The 12,056-nt window shown below is 38.0% G+C and overlaps 1 protein-coding gene and 1 long non-coding RNA gene across 2 annotated transcripts; one reads left to right on the plus strand and one right to left on the minus strand.

Moving 5' to 3' along the window:
- Positions 1–851: 851 nt before the first annotated feature.
- Positions 852–1,724, minus strand: LOC131246207 (uncharacterized). Its single transcript, XM_058246114.1, has 3 exons — positions 1,569–1,724; positions 1,204–1,311; positions 852–1,118 (listed from the first exon to the last, which is right to left on the minus strand). The coding sequence occupies exons 1-3, from the start codon at positions 1,722–1,724 to the stop codon at positions 852–854; spliced, it is 531 nt and encodes a 176-aa protein (XP_058102097.1).
- Positions 1,725–8,164: 6,440 nt separating this feature from the next.
- LOC131242349 (uncharacterized) lies at positions 8,165–8,944 on the plus strand. The gene is made up of 3 exons (XR_009169599.1): positions 8,165–8,238; positions 8,415–8,541; positions 8,687–8,944. It is a non-coding gene; the product is annotated as an uncharacterized LOC131242349 (long non-coding RNA).
- Positions 8,945–12,056: the final 3,112 nt, after the last annotated feature.

Below are 12,056 nucleotides of genomic sequence, written 5' to 3' on the forward strand. Positions count from 1 at the left end.
ATGCAACTCCACTAAGGGAGTTTCTTAACGGGCGCGTGACAAACGGCCCTTTGGGAGTTGGTTTTTAAGACCGTGGCGCCCACTGGATATGTATTTTATATATCCACTCTGTCCATTAATTTTACATTATTATTTTAAACGTTGATATAAAAAATGAGTCAGAACGAATCTGTAAGGAAACCACACAACATATTAATAGTAGATATTTAATTTTTATTATTTCTTATGGTGTGGTCCACTTAAACATTTAATTTATACAATTTTTGATCTCATCTACTAAAATTATATATCAGAATTAATGGGCGGCTTAGATGACCCCATGGAGCCCTATAAGCACCATCTATGCTTAATACAGTTTAGGAGAGGAGTTACGTTTTAGCTATGAATCAGCTAGGATTTAGCTACGGATTTAATCCGTAGCAAATTTAGCTACGGATTAAATCCGTAGCTAAATACTTTCAACTTCTATGGCCTTTGCTCAATTTTTTGGTAGTGTAACATCATAAACAAATATATAAAAAATCACAAAGATGAAGGCGGAGGTGGTGGGGCATTGGTGGGTAAGCGTGCAGCGAAAACCTGAAACATCTCCGTCATCCGTCGCTCATGCTCCACTCGTATCTCCTCCATCCTCCTCTCTTGCTCCTCCATCTGCCTCGCCAGTTGATCCTCCATCCTCCTCTCCTGCTCCTCCCTCTGCCTCACCAGCTCCTCCTCTATCTCGTCAACTGATCCTCCATCCTCCTCTCCTGCTCCTCCCTCTGCCTCGCCAGCTCCTCCTCCATCCTCCTCTCCAACTCCTCCCTCTGTCTCGCCAGCTGATCCATCATCTTCCTCTCCTGCTCCTCCCTCTACCTATCTAGCCGATATTTGATGTCATCAACGATAACCCATAGCGGTTGAACCTCTCTCTCTGTGGTATCAGCTTGGCGTACGGCGCTATCGCCAACGATGATGGATCGGCTGGAGGTAGCTCTAGCGGGTGACATGAGCTTGGCACCATGGCCAAACCCATGTACATATCCAGAACAGGTGCCAAGCACCTGACTCAAGATCTCTGGCTCACTCCACTGAGTACCATCGGGAGTGGGCTGATTGCGTAAGGTGTCCATCTCCTCCTGTAATAAAAACATATGAATTTTCATAATAAATGACATTATTATAATTTAATGCAATTAAATTTTACAATGTAAGGATTTTTACCCAAATCTCGCTGGCTCTAGGATGTACCCAAGATCCCGTCGCCTGTTGACAGTGAATCCCTTTGTAGAAGTCTACTGGTCCGAGCTCCTGGCCAGTGACGGAATCTCGCTGTGTAATCGAAAGGATAATAGAGTTAATATAAATGTATGGAAAGAATATATAAATGTAATAATTACTAGTACTTTCTTACCATGTCATGACGAAGTCATACAAATGACTTTGAACCAGCTACATGGTTCACTTCTAACTTTCCTCTGTTGTCAGAATTTATTTTGCTCCTCTTCTGAACACATTATTCATAATACATTGTTATTAATTGCAACATTAATTATTACGTTAAGATATCATAAATATGTAAATATTACCTGAAAAGAATCAGATGAAAACCTATTACAGAGTATCCGCCAGTCCTCATCGGTCACGTGCAGCGGTGCGGACTGTATGGCCTCCTCGTGGCTCACGCACCTCTTGCATTGCCGGTGTAACTTACTGCGGTAATCCTTGAACCACTCCTTCATCATGTCGTTAACGGCATGGGAGATGAGCGGAACACTCAAATTCAAGTCAAATTTATCATGCAGTTTCGTAAATAATAGATTAAGGCAATAAACTTATTAAGAAAATAACTTAACCGTAAAATGAACTTTTATAAAATAAATTTTAATTTACTAAAATTTACCTGAAGGCGCTGTCGGATGAGCTGCCGCACATCATTTGTTACGTCTCCCCAATGGGGGATGGTGGGGGGATCAGAGATCGGCATAAGACACCAACCTTCAACATAAACAATATGGCATTATTCCCAACAGGTCTAATGCAGTCTTATGGGAACTCTACCATCACCCTACCCTCATGTGTAAGTTGCTCTAAAAGCAACCCACATGTGAGTCCATGTCCTCGTCGACTGGTCGATGACTCTGTTGCAAAAGAAATATGTAAGTCTAAACATAAACAGAAATTATTAAAAGAAATATATGTCTAGACTTACATGCAGTACCCAGTGTATGCGCGACTGAGGGATCAGACGCCTGTGATGCAACATGTGACGACGATGCTGGCTCCATCGCATCACGGGTAGAAGGGTTAGATCCAGTGCGCGAACAATGTACTCTCCCACCTGGTGCCATCACTGAATATATGCGAGCTACGAACTTATAAATTTAAACAATGTCAATACAAATGGAATATACTAAAACATTATACAAGTGGTGTTGACGGTACAATGCATTTGTGCTTATGCTTAGAGAGATGATTAAAATATGATTAGACCATTATACTATAATGCAAGCAGAATATAATAAAACTGTAAACTTTAATCTATAACCATTGAAAATTCTATTACACATCGTCATTCTATATTAAATACACATATTTCGTTGTAATACGAAACAACTTTGAGGTAAACTATCCGAAATACTCCCTGTGTAAGCTATCATATGCTTCAGAAGGATATATCATTTTATGTGAAGCACTCGACATATTTACAGCCAACATGTCAATCACAAGAGGAGAAATCTGATCTCTTGGGACTCCATTCAAATGTGCAAGTGACAGAGTCGCATCTTCCATATCTCGTTTCCCGCGTTTATATATCTCCATCAGCCCTAGAATTTCTTTAAGATGGCATAATCTTTCCTCTGAGTCGTCGTTGTTCCACTCTACACTCATCGACCAGACCGAGTATCTCTATAGCCCTACCAGAAGAAGATAGGACTGAAACGTCCATCTGCAACAACTGATGAAGTATGCTGCGTGCTTCTGCTACACTTCGGTTTAAGGAGGACATGATCAGAAATTAACTCAACTGCAAATGTGGATTATAAACAGTCAATCAAATGATTTCATCATGACTTGTGATTTTCACATACACATGGAATACATAAATTATTCCAATTGAAAAATGACATGTAAATCATGTGTACATTTAATAATCGTCGTCTGTATCACTATCGCTTAGGGTTATTTCTTCTTCACCATCACTATCATTGATCAGTATTTCCTCTTCATTGTCCACAACGTTGTCATCAATGAAACTGTTATCATCTCTAACAATATCACGTATTATTGAGGCATCAACATGATCAGGTGGCACATCATCTCTGTCTAATTGCACTACATTAATATCAACACTTGAATCAGTCCTTGTATCCTTAGATGGCATGTCTTCTTGATATGCTTGTTCAACCCTAGACGTGTCATTTCTCCCGTCCTCGCTATCTTCAACTTCTGGTACGGGAACGTCAAATACGTTCCTAGGCTTTATTTTCTGCACCACGTGCCAAGAGCCGCCTAACTTGGTGTCAGCGAGGTAAAATACTTGTTCGACTTGGCTGGCGAGGACAAATGGGTCATCCTTAAACCACTTCCGAGATAAATTTAAACTCGTAAAGTAGTTGTCAGTCTGTATTCCCAACTTTTTATTTCCAATGTCCCACCAATCACATCTAAATAAGTACACCCGCTTTCTCATACAATAACTCAGCTCAATAATATCTGTCAAAATGCCATAAAAGTCAATTTCATCATCCTCATTTGTTCCCTTCACAACCACCCCACTATTTTGTGTGGTCCTGTACTTCTCACGTTCTTCGGTGTGGAACCGAATCCCGTTTACAATACAACCTATATATTTAGATACACGTCTATCAGGGCCACACGCAAGTGAGTATAATGCATCAGACGCATCCGCAGAGTTGCTCGTGCGCAATATCTTCATCTATTATCATGTATAAAATATAATTGTTTAGTGATTTTCATAGGTTGAAATAATGTACAATACAACGAAAATGCTAAGTGTGGTGAGATACAATGTGAAATCTTACACGTTCGGTGAACCATTCTGCAAACTGATCTTGATGCATTTGATCATAATTTTTAGAGAATTTGGACTTCATCTCGTCTATGTGTTCGCTACACATAAATAACACGTCATCAGCAAGAAACATTAAGATCATCGTATGTAGAGAAAACAATAATCGAGAGAAGACTTACTCTAAGTACGACTCTATTTCTTCATAATTATGCAACACATACCACCGCGCCTTTGCTAGATCCCCATGATCCATATCTTGAAACATCAGGGATCCTAAAGGACGAACGTTATGTGCAAATATAGATATGAGTCCTTGTTCATGCTCCTACCCTTCATCGGCATTCCGATCTTCTCGGTTGAATCTAGTCTCTATGCCACGAAGATACATGGAGCAAAATGTAAGGTACTCATTATCAATGTACGCTTCAACTATCGACCCCTTCGGTCGTGCCTTATTCCTCACAAATCGTTTGAGTGTGTGAAGGTATCTATACACAAAACCATTATGTTATATGTATGAAAACATGGAATATGTAGTTTATGGAATGAATAAAAATTTTAATAAGTTCTATCACCTTTCAATCGGATACATCCAACGATATTGTACTGGGCCTGCAAGCTTCGCCTCGTCTCGTGTGGTAAATGAATCGCTAGGTGTACCATGACATCAAAAAATATAGGTGGAAATATTCTTTCAAGTTTGCAAAGGATTATGGCAATGTCCCTCTCCAATCATTTAATAACATCTACATTCAACGATTTCGAACACAAATCCTTAAAGAATATCATCAACTCAATCAGCGTCACACTGATATCCTTGCTCAGGAATCCATGAATCATAATCAGCAGTAGGCATTGTAGAAGGACGTGACAATCATGACTTTTCATTCCTATCACCTTACAGTCCGTAACATTTACGCACCGAGATATATTTGATGCATACCCATCGAAAAATTTCACCGATCTCAACCATTCACATAAACGCTTTTTCTCTAGTTTTGTCAACATGTAGCAAGCTACTGGTATAGTATACGAATTTTCATGTGGCTGCAAGTGCACTCTTTCCTTAAACCCATTTCTTGTAGATTTAATCGAGCCTTGAAACTATCTTTTGTTTTCTTCTCTATGTTCATCAATGTTCCGAAAACATTGTCACATATATTTTTCTCAATATACATGACATTTAAGTTGTGTCACAATTTCAGATCACTCTAATAAGGTAACTCAAAAAAGATGCTCTTCTTCCTCCAATTATAATCCAATATTGTACGTTTCCTCTTCTTCAAGTGCAATGCCTTACTAAATCTACCTTCTCCAATGTTACTCAGTTTTTGCATCACATCTTCTCTACATAGCTCTTTCGGGGGTGGCCTATGATCATGTTTGCCATCAAAGATCATCATTTTCCTGTGCCAACTATGATCACTCGGAAGGAAGCGACGATGGCCCATATAACACATTTTTCTACCATACTTCAATGACAATGAACAAGTCTCAATACCACATGTAGGACAAGCTAACTTGCCCTTCGTGCTCCACCCAGATAAATTTTCATAGGTGGGAAAGTCATTTATTGTCTACAAGACCGCTGCATGCAATTGAAATATTTGTCCTGCAAATGTGTCATACGTTTGTACACCTTGACTCCACAACTCGTTTAACTCATCTACTAACGGTCGCAAATACACATCAATGTCATTCTCAGGTGACATGGGTCCAGGAATAAGCAATGACATCATGAAAAATGACTCCTTCATACACAACCAAGGAGATAAATTGTAGGGCATAAGTACCACTGGCCACATACTGTACGATCTACTCATATTACTAAATGGATTAAAACCATCACTTGCAAGACCCAGTCGAACATTGCGAGAATCCTCGTAAACTACTCATGTTACTTTTCAAAATTTTGTTAGGCTTCAGAGTCCGCAGGGTACCTCAGTGTACTATCATCATGAACGCGTTTCTTCTTATGCACCTCATATCTTTAGCCGTCTTACGAGACATAAATAATCTTTACAATCTGGGTTTCAATGGGAAGTACCTTAACACCTTTTGGAGAATTTTCTTACCCCTGGCTTTGTCATGCTTCCACCTAGACTCTCCACATTCTTAACACTCTTTGGCCTTATCATACTTTTTTTGATATAATAAACAATCATTTATACATGTATGTATGAGTTCATAACCAAGGCCTAAGTCTCGCATCAAGGATTTTGCCTCGTAATGAGACTTAAGCAATGTCTCACCATCCGGTAATGCTTCTTTCAACAACTCAAGCAACATGTTAAATGAATTATTACTCCGATGATTTATTGTCTTCAAATTAAGTAACTTTGTAAGAAAATTCAACTTGGAGAAGTTCTCACACCCCGGATAAAGTGGACGTTGTGCATCCCTCAACAGCCTACTAAACTTTTTTGACTCGACATCACCCATTGGAGGAATATCTTGGCTACTACTTGTCGCTGCAAAATCAGTATCCACAGCTGTTCCCCTGAACACATCCCCTATGATATCTTGCATTTCATCAACGTCTTCATCCTCATCATTTGGCACAATTGGGTCAGCAAGGACTTCAGTGGACTCAACTCTATGGGTCATATCTTCACCATGATAAATCCACCAAGTGTAACCCTGATCAATCCCAAGTATGAACAAATCATCCTCTACTTAGTCTAAAGTCTTATATATCATGTTCTTGCATTTTCAACATGGACACCTAATCCTATTCCTTGAATCTGCCCGATCTCACACAAATTTCATTAACTCTTGAACTCTTTGTTTATACTCTGGGGCAAACCTGTTCTTAGCTCGCATTCAACTCTTACCATGTCTACAATAAAAAGACTACAGTCAATTTACGGAAATAGCTTTAAGATTTGAGAATAGGTTTAGGTTTAGGTTATAAGTTTAGGTCATAGGTTAAGGTTTACGTTATAAGTTTAGGTTAAGGTTATAAGTTTAGGTTAAGGTTGTAAGTATAGGTTTAGGTTAAGGTTAAGGTTTAGGTTTAGGTTATAAGTATAGGTTTTGGGATTTGAGAATAGGTTTAGGTTATACGTATAGGTTTAGGTTGGGTTATAGGTTAAGGTTTAGGGATTTGAGTTTATGTTAAGGTTTAGGTTTAGGTTATAAGTATAGGTTTAGGTTTAGGTTATAGATTTAAGTTTAGGTTCTAAGTGTAGGTTTAGGGATTCGGGTTCAAGTTCGGGTTTGGGATCGGGTTTAGGTTATAGGTTTTGGTTTAGGTTATAGGTTATAGGTTTAGGTTAAGGTTTATGTTTAGGTTTTGGGTTTTGGGATTTGAGAATAGGTTTAGGTTATAAACATAGTTTTAGGTTGGGTTATAGGTTAAGGTTTAGGGATTTGAGTTTAGGTTAAGGTTATAAGTATAGGTTTTGGGATTTGAGAATATGTTTAGGTTATAAGTATAGGTTTAGGTTAGGTTATAAGTTAAGGTTTAGGGATTTGAGGTTAGGTTTAGGTTAAGGTTAAGGTTTAGGTTATAAGTATATGTTTTGGGATTTGAGAATAGGTTTAGGTTATAAGTATAGGTTTAGGTTGGGTTATAGATTAAGGTTTAGGGATTTGAGTTTAGGTTAAGGTTTAGATTTAGGTTATAAGTATAGGTTTTGGGATTTGAGAATAGGTTTAAGTTATACGTATAGGTTTAGGTTGGGTTATAGGTTAAGGTTTAGGGATTTGAGTTTCAGTTAAGGCTTAGGTTTAGGTTATAAGTATAGGTTTTGGGATTTGAGAATAGGTTTAGGTTATAAGTATAGGTTTAGGTTGGGTTATAGGTTAAGGTTTAGGGATTTGAGTTTAGGCTAAGGTTTAGATTTAAGTTATAAGTATAGGTTTTGGGATTTGAGAATAGGTTTAGGTTAAAAGTATAGGTTTAGGTTGGGTTATAGGTTAAGGTTTAGGGATTTGAGTTTAGGTTAAGGTTTAGGTTTAGGTTATAAGTATAGGTTTAGGTTGGGTTATAGGTTAAGGTTTAGGGATTTGAGTTTAGGTTAAGGTTTAGATTTAGGTTATAAGTATATGTTTTAGGATTTGAGAATAGGTTTAGGTTATAAGTATAGGTTTAGGTTGAGTTATAGGTTAAGGTTTAGGGATTTGAGTTTAGGTTAAGGTTTAGGTTTAGGTTATAAGTATAGGTTTTGGGATTTGAGAATAGGTTTAGGTTATAAGTATAGGTTTAGGTTGGGTTATAGGTTAAGGTTTAGGGATTTGAGTTTAAGTTAAGGTTTAGGTTTAGGTTATAAGTATAGGTTTTGGGATTTGAGAATAGTTTTAGGTTGTAAGTATCGGTTTAGGTTGGGTTATAGGTTAAGGTTTAGGGATTTGAGTTTAGGTTAAGGTTTAGGTTAAGGTTTAGGTTTAGGTTAAGGTTATACGTATAGGTTTTGGGATTTAAGAATAGGTTTAGGTTATACGTATAAGTTTAGGTTGGGTTATAGGTTAAGGTTTAGGGATTTGAGTTTAGGTTAAGGTTTAGGTTTAGGTTATAAGTATAGGTTTAGGTTTAGGTTATAGATTTAGGTTTAGGTTCTAAGTGTAGGTTTAGGGATTCGGGTACAGGTTCGGGTTTGGGATCGGGTTTAGGTTATAGGTTTTGGTTTAGGTTTTAAGTTATAGGTTTAGGTTAAGGTTTAAGTTTAGGTTTTGGGATTTGAGAATAGGTTTAGGTTATAAGTATAGGTTTAGGTTGGGTTATAGGTTAAGGTTTAGGGATTTGAGTTTAGGTTAAGGTTATAAGTATAGGTTTTGGGGTTTGAGAATAGGTTTAGGTTTTACGTATAGGTTTAGGTTGGGGTATAGGTAAAGGTTTAGGGATTTGAGTTTAGGTTAAGGTTTAGATTTAGGTTATAAGTATAGGTTTTGGGATTTGAGAATAGGTTTAGGTTATATGTATAGGTTTAGGTTGGGTTATAGGTTAAGGTTTAGGGATTTGAGTTTAGGTTAAGGTTTAGGTTTAGGTTAAGGTTATAAGTATAGGTTTTGGGAGTTAAGGTTTAGGTTTAGGTTATAAGTATAGGTTTTGGTTATAGGTTATATGTTATAGGTTAAGGGTGTGTCCCTACAAATATAGATATAAACAAGATATAAACATGGCCTATCCAAATGGTCAGGCCCTTCCAATGCTGTCCATAGGAAATGGATAGCTTCATCATGGTCATAACAGCGGTTCCCACCTTCTATGGAACCCGCTCATCCGGATAGCTCCGTTGCACATCCGGGTCTACTCCATTAATTTCGAGCAAATACATAAACACGGTCTATCCAAATGGCCAGGCCCCTCTAATGTTGTCCATAGGAAATGGATAGCTTCATGGTCATAACAGCGGTTCCCACCTTCCAGGGACCTCCGCTCATCCGAATAGCTCCGACACACATCCGGGTCTGCTCCATTAATTTCAAGCAAATACATAAACATGGCCTGTCCAAATGGACAGGCCCCTCCAATGTTGTCCATAGGAAATGGACAGCTTCATCATGGTCATAACAGCGGTTCCCACCTCCCAAGGAACCCGCTCATCCGGATAGCTCCGACGCACATCCGAGTCTGCTCCATTAATTTCGAGCAAATACATCAACATCCGAATAGCTCCAACGTACATCCGGGTCTGCTCCATTAATTTTAAGCTAATACAATTAAATCCTAAATTAGATACTCATCCAAGGTTGGATAGATTGTAATACTTCATATACCTATTTAAACGTCCACGCAGAAAATCCGGCAGCATCTCCCCATGCCTCTCTAGATAAGTTGATCTTACATTACATTCCGATGCCAAATATCTAAAATAATGTAAAGATATTTAGCATTGGATACGGAATGGAAGAAACATATCTAGAGAGAAACGAGGAGATGGACCGCGAATCAGGCATGAACATTTAAATAGATTATATGAAAGCATACTATCCAACCTTGAACTGTCCAAAATGGGACAATTTAGGCAATTTCTATGCCACCAAAAACACACCATATCTATGTATGGCCCTATAGAAATCCTCAAACGAGTAACTAATTATCTAACTTACAAATCTATAAATTACAAGTCATAACTATAAACTAACTAATCACAATAATAAGTCAAGACAAAACAATGTAATATACAAGCTCATTAATGTTTGCAACGACAGAAATACACATTTTATCTTCATACTGAGAACAGAAATACAATGTTAAGTAAACAAACCTTTCTAACAAACTATTACGTGAAAGAAAAGCTCTAAAAGATGAGAAAGTCCTCATGTATAATGCTACTGTCAGCTTTAGCAACCATCATAATACATGAACTAAAAATGGGCAGGTTTACATAGGAGGAAACCGCCCAACCGATGAAATTATATAGAATAGCTTGATCCATTTCATTTTGAGGGGCATATGAAGGGAAACTATTAGAAGAAGAGCCTATTTGAGTGGAAATCTATTCAGAAAGAGAAACAAATCTAAAAGGGGGCCTGTTTGCATGAACTAAAATTAGTCTCATTACATCATGGCATCAGGAACCATCAAAATATATGAACTAAAAAACAGCATGTTTTCATGTAGGGTGCAGATCAAATCAGATTGGATAGGATGGCCATATCAGTTTTGTTTTAAGAGAAAGATAATAGGAAGTAGAATCGAAAACGGCATCCATCTTGGTCCATGACATTTTGGAGAAACCATACATCCAACAAACAGACCCAAAATGCATTGGCATTCATTACATTAAGAACAGACTAAAAGAATAGAACATCTTTGCAATGATCATCCAAAATTTCTTGTTAAAAATATGAAAATTGCAGTCATTTAAGAAAGGATAAGATCCACGCAGTGAATTTTCAAATAGCACACAGTTTCAATCAAGGTATTAAAAAAAGGTTAGGTAACAGCCGTTGCGGTGACAGTGGGACCCATTACGCGATATAGGATTGTAATTGCTAATCTGAAAAAAAGGCTAGATACTTTTACTCTCCTTGTAACACAGTTACAAGGTGGGTCCACCTGATGCACATGCTTGCAGTGTTGGCATGTATAGGAAGAGTAGGATTCAACATCCTAATTTCAAGAGTAGCCATTGCATTTCTCTACTATCCTTTTTTAGGAAAGCTTGCCTACAAGGTGGGGCCAACCTGATGAATGAGCCAAATCTTGTACAAAAATGCCACACTGTCACATCAAGGGAGGGTAGGATTGAAATGTTGGTTCCCAGCATATCCTATGCATTTCTCTGTTACTATTATGCTAATATTGAAATGGGATTTTATTCCAGCCAATTGATAATGATAACATGTACTTAAACCATGAATTAGTTCTGATAACTAAAGCATGTATTCCACACCATGTCATTGTATTTCTTAAAAATTAGGCATATCCAAAAACTTAGGTGGGCCACACTACTGGTAACAGTGTAACAGTGTAACTCAAAAACTAAGTTATGCATGGTGTGGCTGATTTTTAGAGCATCCCTTCATCCTATTGAAAGATAAAACACCATGATAAACACACCATGGTTCTCGGTGCTGTGGCCCACATGAGTTATGAATCAGGATTATATATTTCCTGAAGCCCTAACATCAAGAGGCACACCAGATGGATGCGTGAATCAGGATTATATATTTCCCCAAATTCCCTTGGAATGGTTTGTGCGTGAGAAGGGGATAAAAGTATTCATGATCACCAACCTCAGGATAGATTTGTCACATACATCTAGGAAACATATACAAATATCTAAATCCTAAAATTCAAAAATCGTACTTGAGAGAGAGAGAGAGAGACTAACCATTGTCGGATCGGAGCTAGATATGTCTTTCCATTATGATTTCCTCTCCTTCTTCTTATTCTTCTTCTTCTTCTTCTTCTTCTTCTTCTTTCGAGTGCTCTCCAAGTCTCTATCATAGATCTACGGTGGGTTTGCGATGAAAGGGGGATTTCAAAACCCTAATGAGAGAGAGAGAGGTGTTGGGAAATAAAGGGTCGGGTGCACGCACGCGAGAGAGAGAGAGAGAGAGAGAGAGAGAGAGAGAGAGGGTTTGGGAG

The sequence above is a fragment of the Magnolia sinica genome, chromosome 1 (assembly GCF_029962835.1).
Source record: "Magnolia sinica isolate HGM2019 chromosome 1, MsV1, whole genome shotgun sequence".
In the NCBI taxonomy this organism is placed as follows: domain Eukaryota; kingdom Viridiplantae; phylum Streptophyta; class Magnoliopsida; order Magnoliales; family Magnoliaceae; genus Magnolia; species Magnolia sinica.

Coding starts and splice junctions, on each gene's coding strand:
- LOC131246207 (XM_058246114.1), bottom strand. CDS start 1,724: ATGATGAAGGAGTGGTTCAAGGATTACCGCAGTAAGTTACACCGGCAA. Junction 1,312..1,568: donor TTTCATCTGATTCTTTTCAG/GTAATATTTACA, acceptor TCGATTACACAG/CGAGATTCCGTCACTGGCCA. Junction 1,119..1,203: donor CTAGAGCCAGCGAGATTTGG/GTAAAAATCCTT, acceptor TTTTTATTACAG/GAGGAGATGGACACCTTACG.